We start from the raw sequence: 14,287 nt of genomic DNA, 5'->3' as shown, positions 1-14,287 counted from the left end.
AGATCCTTTACTTCAGTACTAATACCACACTCTGAGAATACTCCACTACAAGTATCATTTGAACCACTTTATATACTGTTGGCTGGTTTGGCGTGGCTGTCCTGTGAGAACCACGAATCGTATTTTTCATTGGATTAATTAGCAATTAAAGATAGGACTCAATAATATATGTAAATCACTCGTTAATTAGCTGGACAGTCGTGGAGTTTAAGGTTTCTGTGACTCGAGCATCAACCTGAACCGCTGCGTCCATCTTATCTGTCTCTGTTCTGTGTCCATTAATCTGCTTCGTCTCTGGACGACAGGAGCTGCCAAAGTATCTGCGAGGCTACCACAAGTGTCCGAGGGAGGAGGTGCACCAGCTGGCAGCGCTGATCTACAGGGTGAAGTTCGAGGAGGAGAAATCCCACTTTCAGAATATTTCCAAGATCCTGAAGGAGCTCGTCCCTCAAGACCAGATCAGACTTCTGTCCCCCGACGACTGGAAGAGGGTGAGCTGACGCAGTGAAGTCGAGGTTTCATGGCTGAGCAGTCCAACGTCGTTACTGACTCAGATTCTGCTCAGAGAGCATAAAAAGTTTTTTCTGCTGTCTTATTTTCAGCTAAATGCTAACTTCAGCATGCTAACATGCCGTCATATTGTTTTCAATGTTCACCATCGTAGCTTAGCATGTTAGCATGCTAACATCTGCCAATTAGCTGTAAAAAAAGTAAAGCTGAGGCTGATGGGAAAGTCATCAGTTTTGGTATAACAGTGGTAATCAATGATCAATAGGCTGCACAGTCAAGACAGGAAGTCATTCATTCTAATAACATCTTCACTAAGTGTCACTCTGAATCGCCCTCGACACTGACCACAGATCAGACGTTTATGTCTTCCTGGTTTGTCTCCCTCTCAGTCCATCATGACGCTGTTCAACAAGCACTCAGGAAAGACTCGAGAAGAAGCCAAACTCTCCTTCCTCAGACTCATTTACAAATGGCCGACGTTCGGCTCGGCCTTCTTTGAAGTCAAGGTGAGACATTTGACGGCAGGTGTCGACTTTAGAGTACAAATACAAGTCACGCATTAAAATTTTGATTGAAGTATTACTATTAGTATCAAAAGTAAAAGTACTCATGCTGCAGGGTCATTTCAGAGTATTGTTTGTTATAATCACTGGATTGTGATTATTGATGCAGCTGATTTTAATTACTTTGTGTACTCCTGGGTAGTTTCATCTGTATTGAATCTGCAAAGTAACTATGAAGTAAAGCTTTAAAATCAATGAAGTGAAGTAAAAGTACAATATTTGCCTCTGAAATGTGGGCGAGTACAAGTATAAAGTATTAGTAAGACTAAGAATTATTTAAAGTACAGATATCTTAAAATTGTACTCGAGTAAATGTTTTGTTTTTCGTTCTGCAGCAAACAACTGATCCAAATTACCCAGAAACCCTCCTGATCGCAATCAACAAGCATGGCGTCAGTCTCATCGATCCAAAGTCGAAGGTGAGTCCAAATTTCTGAACGCTTAAAGCAGCAGCAGGTAACTTCGAGTCAGGACAGATCGAGATCAGGTAGTTTAGAGACGAGTCTGAGACGGCGGACGAGCAGCAACCAATCAGAGTGTAGGAGGACGCCAGAGGCAGCGAGCAGCAAATCACTACACGTCTCCTGCATGAGGAGTAATTAAAGGAGCTTCGAGGGGAATCTGCAGAGCAGCAGGTGGAGGTGAAGGTGGTGCTTTGAGCAGCTGCAGCCTGTGGTGACTTCTGAACGTCAGATTCAGCCTGAAGTTTATCACAACGTCCTCCGTCCGCTTTTACCGTCCAAGTGAGGACATGACTCCTCATTAACGCATTAAGGAGTTCGCTCTGCCCGGGAGGTGTCCAGTCATCAGTGAGGGACTGAAACTGAACTACATTACCCACAATGCACCCATGTTTTCATATGAGTGTGTGTCTGAGCTCCTCTCACCCCTCGTACCTCCTGCAGGACATCCTCACCACTCACCCCTTCACCAAGATCTCCAACTGGAGCAGCGGCAACACGTACTTCCACATCACCATCGGGAACCTGGTGCGAGGCAGCAAGCTGCTGTGCGAGACTTCTCTGGTGAGCCAATCAGAGCGCAGCGCGACTCGCAGACCGGTTACCTTAAACGTAGACCAGTGCAGCTGTAGAGCAGCGTCTGACCTTTGACCTCTGTCCCCTCAGGGCTACAAAATGGACGACCTCCTGACCTCTTACATCAGCCAGATGCTGACGACGATGACCAAACAGCGAACGTCCCGCGGCAGCAGCAAGTGAGCTGGAAACGCATCGATTACGGTCAATCGATCATTTAATCCTGCATTCACGCACACACACACACGCTAAGTTTGTGTTCGTTAAATCGTCCCATAAAGAGGTTGTTAAGGCAGTTCACTGGTGATTAACGGACGCTGTGATGATGTCACACAGCCTCATTCGTCTCATTGGGTGTCGGCCCGTCTTAAGACTCACAGATTGCCTTTAAACGACCTTTTCCACCATCAACATTTTGGGTTTCTGTCTGTAAACGCCATCGTCACCAAACCGCTGCTTGTTCTGTCCGTGCTGTGAAGTTTAAGGCGTTCAGTGCGACCGAGTGCAGAACAGCCGGAACGCTGTGAAAAACAACAGAAATCAATGAAGCTGATGAGGACAAACATTGACTATATTGACTTTGAGCTGCTCTCAGGTCAGTTTACGTCACGAAGGATTAGAAAGCATCACATTCTGTTTGAGTTTACGCAGCGTCTCAGCTGTTTTTGGACATTCAGGTTTGTATTTTTAGACGTTTTCAGACAGAATTCAGCACGTTTTCTTAAATGCTGCCATCAAAGCTGCATTTGAGCCTCGTGTTTGACTCTCGGAAACAATCTGATCTCTCTCCGGCTTTAAAATGAGCAGCAGTCATCTGAACCCGAGTTCATTTTTCAGACACGTCCTTATTGAAGCTCAGTTTACCAAAGCTAACCGACGTCCATCACATCACCCTTCACGTCTCCTTTGTTCCCGTTTGCCAACTCACGCAGTCAAACTGGAACACATGAAGAAGAAACTGCCGTGAGCCGTCTCGAGTTAATCTGGATTCAGACTTATTTAATAAAACCTGATTTCTTTTTTTATTGCATCGTTAGTCGAGCAAACAGACTGTCTGTGTGCCACAAAGTTCAAACACCTGTTAGTTTGACATCATGTAAACTGTAGATTTACACTGATTTTATGCTCGTCGGTCTTTTTTTTCTCCATGTATGAACTGTTAGCGTTGATTTTTAAGCATCAAGTCAAAATCAGAACTGTTTGTATTGAGGAGAAACCACATGTCCTGACGTAGACGTGAATAAATGACATTTTGCAAAGAACACAGAGACGGTCATTTCTCTCAAAGCGAAGCTTTAAACGAACGAGAATGAAGCCTGTGAAGACGCCTGCAGACAGAACTCAGGGCTGAAAAGTCCTAAAGTCCTCTGCATGTTTTTGGGGTAAGTATGTCGAAAGTGTTTTTATTTATACTTCAGATTCTCCTTCAGACTCCAGTTGTTTGTACACGTTAAACGATAAAGTGTTAATTGGACTGACAGGCTAGCTGCTTCCTGTTTCCAGCCTGTGCTAAGCTAGGCTAAGCTAAGCTAAGCAGCTGCTAGCAGGCAGATCGTCTCATACAAAAATAAGCTCATTTCCAAAGATGCTGACTTTTGACTTCAGGCTTCAACCTGATCAGATTTGTGGTAAATCAGCTGCGAACAAAGTGAAGAGATGGTTCCGTCTCTTTATTTCATGAAACTCGTGTCCAGCAGAGATCTTACATGTTGGCAGTTTGCGGCTCAGCGTTTCCAGGTCGGCTCAGCGTCCTCTCGGCTTGACAGTTCGCACTCGACACCGACCAGATATCACTCATCTCTGAGGGGAGGCAGAGAAACACGGTTTGACTTCAGGACAGCAGCGTGAAACAGAATATTTCCTAAAACGGCTGATTATTTTCTCATGAATGGATTCATGGTTTGGTGGAAAAACAGTCCAAAACCCCCCAAAAATAACTGATCAATGAGTGAAATTATCAAGTTTCTGTTGAGTCAGTTAATGGTTTGAGCTTTAATGAAGTTAGAGGACTGTTTTTGAACTCTTGGCACATTAAAGTTCAACACCGTGAACGTCCTCAGAGTCCAGAGGACGCCATGATGGGAACTGAAGAGGAGGAGGAGCAGCTATTTTACTTGTTTTCTCTTTTTCACGTGATAAACTTTCAGATCAAACAAACGTTAATAAAAACATGTTGATGAGGCAGATTTGTTAGCTTTCCTCAGAGCTAGGCTACCTGTTTCCCCCTGTTTTCAGTCTTTATGCTAAGCTAACCTCAAAGATAAGAAAGTGGTATCAATCTCACTTAAATCTCAGCAAGAAAGCAAATACGAATAACAGTTGAAGAGGATCCGTCTTGTTGCAGACTTTTCCCTCTTGGTACATTTTTCCATGAGGATTTTGTTAATAAACGTGCTCAGAAACAATGTGAAAAGCTTGAAAAGATGCACGAATGAGCTCATCTGTACAGCGGCGACGTCCACGATGACGTCATGATGAAGCCTAAATGAGTAGAAACAGCTTCCAGACGTGAGATGAAAGAAAGGACCTGAAGGACGTCTGACGTTTGATTTACCCGTCCTGAACTTGCTGTACGTCCCGTTGTCCTGCGAGATTTTGAAAGTCAGTCCTCGCTCTCGCCACCTGCCAGCAAACAACATGTGACCCGTTTTATCCAGAGCAGCTCGGTCCTCGTACTGTTTTTCACTGCGTGCGTGCGTGCGTGCGTGCATGCGTGCGTGACTCACCGGTGAAAGACGAAGATGATGACGATCAGCACGAAGGACAACAGATCAGTGAGGATCCACATCAGTTTGTACTCATCTGGACTCTGAACACGGTGAATAAAAGGATCTGATTGTAGAGTGATGGAGTAAACGGTCAGATATTTGCCGGTGAGATGAAGTTACCATGAGGAAGAGCGGGGAGCTCATGGCGCCGAGCAGGTGGGGGGCGTTGGTGGTGACCGACTGGACTCCGCTGCACCAGGCCAGCGAGTAGAGCCACGGCTGGCTGATCACGTACAGGTTGGTGGAGATGTTCACTGCAGCGTATTCACTGCACGCACACACACACACCAAGAGAGAAGTCACGACGTGTTACACAACGCCGCCTCTGACACACACACGCGCACACACACACACACACGGGCGCACACACACCTGATGAGCTCGGGGGACATGGAGCTGTAGTGCAGGTTCAGTTTGACGATGTGGTTCCTCTGCAGCTCCTCGAGGGGGAGCCGGCTGCCTGACGTCTGCTGGAGCTCCGGGTCCATCTCCTGGACCAGAGCCCGCAGGTCTGATGGCAGCCACAGCACCTGAGGGACCACACACACACACACACACACACACACACACACTATAACAGATTAACACAAACTGCACAACAAGCTTTTAACGACTCCGCTCACACATTGATTAAACAAACTGATCAATCCTTGTGAACCTGCGATGTCTGATTTGGCCACTCGGGGGCAGCAGAGACACTTTGAATGAGTTCAAACTGTTCTTTATTTAAACATCCAGCCGTTACAGAACATCAGCAGCACTTTGAGTTTGTGGTTAATATTCACTCTGTAACTTCTGTCAAAACATGCTCCTCCTAAAGCAGAGCTGTCAATCACAGGAAGTGGCCAATCAGAATGTACCTCCTCGGCCCCTCACGCTCACCTGCGAGGACTGGATGGAAGACTCGTTCTGGATGACCTCCAGCGTGCGTTGGATCCAGGTGTCTCTGTACGGGTGACCTCTGGGCGGGCGGTAGAGGTCAAAGATCACCAGCTTGTCGTTGTGAGCGGCCAGCTGGAGGAAGGCCCGCAGGCTGCAGACCGACTGCGTCCCCGCCTGCTGGCGCCCGTCTGCCCCCAGAGAGCCGACCGTGCCGAACGGGTTGTGCTGGAAGAGACGAACGTCGATACCTAATTAACTCTGAACAGAACAAAGTGGCCAAAGTGTTCCTCATCTACCAGCTGAGGGCGACGTGCTGATAACCAGCAGCACTCGCTCACGTTAGACTTTAACCTGAGAGAAAGAGCGAGAAGCTGGAACGATGTTCGCCTGAAAACTGATTTAAAGAATGAATTCATTGTTAAAACTGCACATTAATTCTATGTCAGTCTAATCAATTCAGCGATCAATGTTTCAGCTCTGCTGCTCTGAGCAGTGTTGATACCACATCAGCACAGCAGAATGAAACCCGCTCAGTGTATTTTCTGTGTATATTTTCACTGCATTCGCTTCCAGTGCGCGACTCACCGACAGGAACCAGGCGCCGGCGTTCAGGCTCTGCAGCTCAGACCAGGTGAACAAGGCAGCCGGGATGCCGGTCCGGTTGGGGAAGACCTCGTGGACGTTGGTGGTCCTCTGAAGGGTCTGGTCGTGCATCAGGAAGGGAACGCCATCGAAGCTACAACCATGAGAGCAGAAATGTTCAAATCTGGACAAACTAAGACTCAGCTCCACAGCTGCAGGACGGACCGCCACGAAACACCACACCGACATTCATCTTCAGGATCAGTTAGAAAGAATCTGGTGATCCGTGAACGTCCCACCGACCTGATGGTGACGTCTGTCTCCAGACCTTCACTTCCTGCTTCCACGGCCTTCTCAAACGACATCAGCGTGTTTTCTGGAGCGAGCTGCAGGCGGAGAGAAACACGATGATTACAGACAACACGACACTTCGCTGCTGTGGGAAGATGCAACTTTTCTACAATAACCTGAGAAATGTTCACGATCGAAGGCTGAGAGCTGATTCGTCCATTAAAAAAAACTGTTTCGAACATCGGTTCATTGTTTTTTTCAAGAAAAAAGGTAAAAATATTCTCTGGTTTCAGCTTCCCAAATGTGAGAAATTCTCATTTTGTCACCTGTGACATTAAAATTAAAAATCTGACTTTCAGGCATCACTGTTGATATTCAGGATGAATGATTACATCGAGAAAATAATCAATAAACATTTTAATCAATACCAACAATAACTGATCACTGCAGTCCAAATCCACATTTTGTTTCCTGACGAACTGAAAACATCACAGAAAGAAGATCAATGAGACACTTACAAGAGAATTAATGCCTGCGGTTATTTTTTACAGTGTAAACTGCTGTCAGATTATCGCTCTCATGGTTATTTTTTACAGTGTAAACTGCTGTCAGATTATGGCTCACATGGTTATTTTTTACAGTGTAAACTGCTGTCAGATTATGGCTCACATGGTTATTTTTTACAGTGTAAACTGCTGTCAGATTATGGCTCACATGGTTATTTTTTACAGTGTAAACTGCTGTCAGATTATCGCTCTCATGGTTATTTTTTACAGTGTAAACTGCTGTCAGATTATGGCTCACATGGTTATTTTTTACAGTGTAAACTGCTGTCAGATTATCGCTCTCATGGTTATTTTTTACAGTGTAGACTTGTCAGATTATGGCTCACCATGGGGGCCCCTCTGTGGCCGATGAGGGCCGGTGGGGGGCCCAGGGTCCCCTCCTCTTTGATACAAGGAGAATACAGACCGAGGGGCACCAGGTAGAGTCCAGACAGGATGGTCAGGTACCCCCCCATGATCAGGCCCCGCCTGGCTGGAACACAAACAGACTCTTAGTTTTTCTGTTAAAATCGTTTTAAACCCACAGACGGTGAGATGATGTTTTATTTCAGAATTATCCTCAAAAACACGTTTTAAAAACGTGAAACAGGTTCATTAATTCTTCAGGAGCCGACTGAGAAAAAGACATTTTAACATGTTCTTCAGGAAGATTTGTGACCTTTGGACAGAGCTCAGGCTAACGTTTCCCTCTGTTTCCAGTCTTTGTGCTAAGCTACGCTAACTGCCAGCTGTTTGAACCTCAGCATGACGTTCACTGAAGTGAAACGTGAACAGACCTCACCTCTGCTGCTCATGCGGAAGAAATGTAAAGCTATTGGCCAGGCCAGCGCTGTCATCAGTAAGACTCCACCCACATGCAAATAAGGTGCAGTCACCTGGTCAGAATACGAAACAGGTCAGGTGTCAGCGAGGAGGCTTACAGGAGGAGGTGGAGGAAGGGGGGGGGGGGGGGGTCACCTGGAAGGAGAGCAGCAGCGTCGTCCATTCTTTACTCCACAGGTCCGACAGCACGGCCGTGGCCACGATGGAGAAGATGAGACTCACCAGGATCCCAATCTGACGACCGGGAAACAACAAATGATGAGACCGTCAGCGTCAAACAACAAAACATCTCATTGGTCCATCTGCACCTTTTGTCTTTGTCCAATCAGAAGAGAGACCAGAGAATGTGACATGTAGAAAAAGAGCGAACGCCTTCAAATTAACCTGCTTTTCTGCTTTAATCGGTCTAAAACGTCTGGTCTTCATTCAGCTCACAAGTGCAAACAACAAAGTGAAAGTGTTTGCTGAGCAGCCTCTAAACTCTGACGGTGCAGGTGGAGAGAGCTGATCGTCGGGTTTAAAGGTAGAAAATATAACATTTCTACATTAAAGTGTCTAAAAACGACCGGTTTTACAGGTTTTATTGAGCGTGTGCCTCAATAATCCCAAATCCAAACACAGAATCTAAATTGACTGGAGGTAAAGGTGCGTTTCATTTGCTCGCCTTCACCCCCCAGTCGCTGTAACCTCCAGAGAAACACGATGATCCGTCGGACTGAGGCAGGAAGTCCGCAAACATGAACGTTTCTGCTTCAGTGACGTCATGATGTCATCAAACGGCGTCTTCTCATTGGCTGCTGTGTGTTTAACATCTGGTTGAAGCTCCTTCAGCAGCGGCGGACTCTGGACACACAGAGTTCTGGTCCGGTCTCGAGGTCTGGGTCACTCCTGAACGTGGTTTTCTTTCTGTGGAGCCTCTCTGATGCTTTGCGTTGTTGACTGCAGGCTGTCCGTCCACATTCAGTGGTGTTTTGTCCTCCAAACGACTCCACCTTCGTCTCATCCGTCCAAAAACGTTCTCCCAGCAGTGTCGTGAAGCGTCCAGATGCTCCTTGGCAAACGTCCGGCGTGCAGCGGTGTTCTGCTCCTCGGTGGCGTCCTGCCATGGACGTCCTGTGTGATGAAACTTCTGCAGATGGAGGACGGACGACCAGACATGTTGATCTGTTCAGTGACTCCATCAGGCCTTCGCTCGTGCAGTCATCCCGGCCTCCATCTGAAGTCTGGGATAAACCTTCTGCCTTCAGATAAATCCATTATTGATCGAAGGTCTTGTGAGAGATCTTCCCTCGTTACTCGATTACTGACTTAAATTAACTTTCACTGCTGATTAACTTTGAGGTTCGCTGAGCTTTTTCCAACCTTTAATGGTTTGTTTTTGGTTTAAACAGCTGCTCGGATGAAGATCAGACATTATTTTAAGACAAATTCATCAACAAACGCTTCACTCATTCTTGGCACTGTACACACACACACACGCACACGTACACACACACACTGACACTCTCGTTAATCAATTATCTCGATCAGCTTTGTTGCCTGATCAGCAGTCGTATCAGAGGACTCAGAGAGAAATCAATCAGTGACTCTAAAGCGAACAGCTTTCTCTCCACCTTCAGCTCTTCACACAGTGATTGTCTCCACCTGGATGACTTGGTGAGTGATGAAGATGAGGGCGGAGCCTTCATCGTCTGAACTTTAACCCTTGGTTCAGAGGTGCAGCGTTACCTTGTGACTCCAGTGTAAATAAAGCTTCTGGCCTTCTGACAGCAGACACACAGCCAGCAGCTGCACACAAGAAGAAGAAAACACACACATTCAACATCTGAAGAACTTCAACACACGCACACACACACACACACACACACACACACACTCTGAGGTTCATACTGAATATGAATACGATCCAATTAATCTGACAACTATTTCACAGTTAATCGATTAATTGTTCGGTCTATAAAAAATGTGAAAGTGCTTCTTTTGTTCAGCCAACAGTCGAAAACCCAAAGACTCGTCATTTACCGTCACGAAGACAAAGAAAAGCAGCAAATCCAAACATTTCACAAGCTGGACGCAGCAAATGTTTGAAAACTGAAACTGAAAAACGAGTGAAACGATTAATCGATTATCAAAATAGTTGCCGATTAGTTATCTTTCAGTCGATTGATCGATTAATTTCTGCAGCTCTGCAGAGACCGTCTCATGTGTGTGCACCAAGCACTGAGCTAGAGGAGGCTATTAGCTTATCTTAGCTTAGCTTGGTAGAAACACTTTCATCATTAGAAATCTGTCAAATCTGAACATGGTAAACTGTTGTATTACAGGTAAAGGTGTACAGGACAGGCTAACAGTTAGCCACTACCTCCAGCCTTAGCTTTCAGTGCTAAGCTAAGCTAATTGCCTCCCGGCTCCATGTGCTGCAGTAAATGTAAACTCAAACAAACCGGACGACACTTTGCCATCAGTGAACCGTCGGTGTTGTGTTTTGGTCTCACCATCAGAACCGTGACGTAGGTGAAGAAGCCTGCAGCGATGACCAGCAGCACCACAGACCAGGGAAACCAGAAGCCCAGGTTCCCAAAGTTAAACCTGCACAGCCGAGAGCCCCTTCAAGTCAAAACAGGCTGAAACTCGACGATAAGCAAAGCAGATTTACAGTCTGACGTCCAGCATGAGCAGAGAGAGACAGGCTTCACGTTTCAGGTGAATCTCAAAGAGTGAAGAAGGACAAAGTCATCCAGGTGCCGCCTCCATGCTAACATTTTAGCACACAGCACTGTCTGACTGCTGGCAGGCTCCATGCTAACATTCAGCTAGGTGCACAGGGTACTTTGCAGGTAAACATGCTAACGATACTGCCTGCTGATGCTATGTGACCAGCAACATCTCCTGGTGAAACACAGCTGACTTTGGCTGAAACTCACTGGTTCTGACCCCCTGTGGCGTCGCGGTTCAGGGCAGTAACCATGAACCACGACGCCCAGCTGGGAACCTCTTGTTTCTTTGCTAATAAAAGGACACAAATGTTACCCAAAAAATACAAAATCAGCAGTTTTCAGACCTTAATTGAATAAATACTGTGCTTTTATGTGTTTGCTGCAATTAGCAAGTTAGCAAACAGTGAATCTGGAGGCAGGCAGTATTTCAGCACAGGAAGTCCAGAGAAGCCGCACAGACCGCAGAGAAAGTGGAGTGAACGGAGGGTGAAACAGAGGACGAGCAGCTCATTTTCAGACCGCGATTACACATGATTACACCATAAAGTGACTCAACCCACCAGTCGAAGTCATTGTAGTCGTTCTTGGCTTGTCCCCAGAAGTAGAGAAACACCAGCGTTAAGCAGAAAGCCACCACAAGCAGAGCGAAGCTGACGCCCTCCAGCTGTCGGCAGCAGAGACAAAACAAGAAACAAGTCAGCGTCCTACAGTACACAGCGGCTTTTCTCCATTTATTGTCTCGCTTCCTGGAGGTGGACGAGCGATCTTTGACCTCTGCAGAGAGAGAATCCAAACTTTGACTCGAAAACTATTTCTGCTCGGTGACTTTAACTTTAACTGCGTCCCTCAGCCTTCATATATTCACTGTTATTGCTCATCGTCAAACCTGCGTTAATGATTCATTCTCACAAGAATTCATGAGTTGTTTCTCTTTGGCCTCTGGTTCAGATAACAAAAAGCATCTTACTCATGAATCTGAAATGCATGATGTGCATTAGTGAAACTGAATGCAGTCAAATGTCTTTAAATACCAGCAGAACATGTATTTTGTTTTATGTGTGTGTTTACTTGCAGTGGTTTTTCTGCCTCCATGTGATTACTGAGCCAATGTTTCCCAGTCCCGTTTGGTTTGTGACACCATGAAATGAAGCAATGCCTACTTGCAGTCCACTTCAACATGTTTTTATTGGAACGTCTCCAAAAAAACAAAAGCAATGACAAGAAGGAAAGTCTGATAAACAGACTCTTGGTGCAGATAGAATATGTTTTTGCAGCCTACGGCTCCCTGTGCACTGAAACGTAATCGAACAGCATCACTGGAGGAGCTGCAGGAGGCTGCCTGGACCAGGTGTGGTCGGTGCGCCTCCTGTGCTGGATGCCGGTCTGACCTTGTTGCAGCAGCAGTCTCCCGGCTGAGTGCAGCTCCTCTCGTAGCGTCTCCACCTGCAGCCGTACAGACCGGACAGACACGACACGAACGGCCGGTGCTCGTAGCGTCGCAGCAGTTTGGCTCGAAGACCACGCAGCCGGCCGAACTGCAGCTGAGACAGCGTGGACGCCATGCGGTCACGCACACGCTGTCACACCTTCCATCCTGCTCACACACACCTGAAACACAAGTTTCTTATTAAATACAACCACAACACTCCCACACAGACTTTCCAGTGACACTATACTTTAATACAGAATATATAAATAAGTGCATTTGCTTCAACTATGTCACAAATTCAGTGTCTTTAAATCTTGGATTCTTGAAGTCTCAGCAGGAAATCTGTTGAAATTTGGTTTCCTGCAGATAAAACTCAGTTATTGTAGACTTTTGTCAGTTTTTTTTCTATTCTTCTGTGCAGGAAATCCAAGCTGCTGCTCTGTGGGAGATTTCAGATGTATCCAGACCTCAGTTTATGTTGGCCTTTATCCTCACTTGCTTCACAAAAGGCAGCTCTTGTGCAACTCAAGTGTTTCAGATCATTCTGTGGATTAAAATGACATTTTCCTTACAAATATTTGTTGATAAAAAGGCATCACACTGAAATAAAACACGTAGGTAGCACGAATCAGAATGGAATTAGTGGTTTCTAGCATCTGTAAACAACTGGAGTTTGTCCTTGTGTTTAATTGTGGGAGTTTCTGTTTGACAGTAATCTGTGCTCTGCGTGCCACGATCTCCATAAACAAACTCTTAGAAAAACAATTTGTTTACATGACAAATCTGCAGCGGGGCAGTAAACCCCGTTTATATATCATACATTATTATCTGCAGCCAGTAAAGGTCAATACAGTTAATGTGTAACTGCAGGCTGAGGAAAAACAGAGCTCGGATATGAAAACCTGCCTAATTCTATTCAGTTTTCTACCATTTCAATGTCGCTTTGCTTGGCGGCATAAAACACAGCAGAATTCGGGATCAACAACGTGCCGTTATGCAGTTTTAACTCATTTTAATTCACAGGCGTTTTATTTACGGTCAGTCATGTCTTCTTCGTGGGCCGAATTGATGTCTGTTTCCTAATAATGAGTAAAAAATGTTAATCGGCTGAGATCAGCTGTCCGCTTTGATCGGCGAGCTTGATAAAATCAATTTTACGGGTTTTCATAATAGAGTCTGGTGATCCATAACAGATCTAAAGAACGGGACTTGTTAAGACCCGGTCAGAGCGAAAACATGAAGCTGATCACCCGAAACACAACGAGGCCAAAAACCAGGTCCAGTATCTCTGATGGGACCGAATATTCCTCTCATAACAACACGTAGCGATGGTTGTCTTACCTCCAGGTCGGTTCTTCCTCCCGATGAGCGGCAGAGAAGAAGCCGCAGTGCGCAGCTCTTCGTCGGCGACCCGATGTGAAGCAGGTGGCCCTGAATGAGGTCGCGTCAAGTTGCCACTTACTGACACCGAAGTAGATGTTGTCTTTCAAAATAAAAGCACCAGATTTTAACTAGATTTATTCAACGCTTCTGGGTCGCTCACAGTGAACGGATTTAACTGCATGATGTCGTCAAACGGCATCAATAGCATTTAGGCCAGCATCAGCATCTGATATGATTCAATTTGATGTGACAAACACATTGCGGAGCTTTATTGTTTTCCACTTTAAAACAAGACACGCAACACAAAGACCACTAGAGGGAAGACAAAAACACTGCTATTAATGTTCACTAAAATTTTGACTAATTGCACAACACGAAGACGATGTTTTATGGTTTAAGGATAAGACTAAAAGTAAATGAAACGAACGGAACGCTTTATTTTGAAAATTGTAACGGAAATGAATATGTTACATTCTGCTTAGCTTTCCAGAAGCTCCTGCCGATGCCCTCGACCTGTATCACCGACTGCCACCTGTTGCCACAGTGATGCAAACACATCACAGTTACATCAGGTGAGTCCAGGTGAAGATGCTTTTCTCAGAGGAACACTCTGCAGCATCTGAAGGCATACAGGCAATATAAAAGCACGTCTCTAAAACAGAAATAAGATTGTTAAAAATAAATCGACCTTCTAGGAACAAGGCAAGTCAAAAACCACGTTGTTAAGGTGTAAAGAA

General features: G+C 45.7%; 2 protein-coding genes across 5 annotated transcripts in view; one reads left to right on the top strand and one right to left on the bottom strand.

Moving 5' to 3' along the window:
- Positions 1 to 3,371, top strand: part of myo7ab (myosin VIIAb) — a 30,544-nt gene extending 27,173 nt beyond the window's left edge. For all 4 annotated transcript variants that reach the window (XM_076750151.1, XM_076750150.1, XM_076750149.1 and 1 more), the window contains 5 exons: positions 306 to 491; positions 900 to 1,016; positions 1,409 to 1,492; positions 1,979 to 2,098; positions 2,201 to 3,371. In XM_076750151.1, the coding sequence (XP_076606266.1) occupies positions 306 to 491; positions 900 to 1,016; positions 1,409 to 1,492; positions 1,979 to 2,098; positions 2,201 to 2,293 (600 nt within the window). In that variant the 3' untranslated portion in view covers positions 2,294 to 3,371. The remainder of the gene's footprint in view (positions 1 to 305; positions 492 to 899; positions 1,017 to 1,408; positions 1,493 to 1,978; positions 2,099 to 2,200) is intronic.
- Positions 3,372 to 3,759: 388 nt separating this feature from the next.
- On the bottom strand, positions 3,760 to 13,608 carry gdpd4b (glycerophosphodiester phosphodiesterase domain containing 4b). The gene is made up of 16 exons (XM_076750153.1): positions 13,507 to 13,608; positions 12,127 to 12,346; positions 11,299 to 11,402; positions 10,517 to 10,610; positions 9,750 to 9,809; positions 8,157 to 8,255; positions 7,981 to 8,074; positions 7,526 to 7,671; positions 6,646 to 6,728; positions 6,346 to 6,496; positions 5,761 to 5,985; positions 5,251 to 5,408; positions 4,999 to 5,146; positions 4,837 to 4,919; positions 4,665 to 4,732; positions 3,760 to 3,910 (listed from the first exon to the last, which is right to left on the bottom strand). Exons 2-16 carry the CDS (start codon positions 12,298 to 12,300, stop codon positions 3,813 to 3,815), a joined length of 1,785 nt encoding a protein of 594 aa, XP_076606268.1. The 5' UTR covers positions 12,301 to 12,346; positions 13,507 to 13,608; the 3' UTR covers positions 3,760 to 3,812.
- Positions 13,609 to 14,287: the final 679 nt, after the last annotated feature.

This window comes from Chaetodon auriga, chromosome 15 (genome assembly GCF_051107435.1).
Source record: "Chaetodon auriga isolate fChaAug3 chromosome 15, fChaAug3.hap1, whole genome shotgun sequence".
NCBI classification, from domain to species: domain Eukaryota; kingdom Metazoa; phylum Chordata; class Actinopteri; order Chaetodontiformes; family Chaetodontidae; genus Chaetodon; species Chaetodon auriga.
This window is presented reverse-complemented; position numbering and strand designations above follow the sequence as displayed.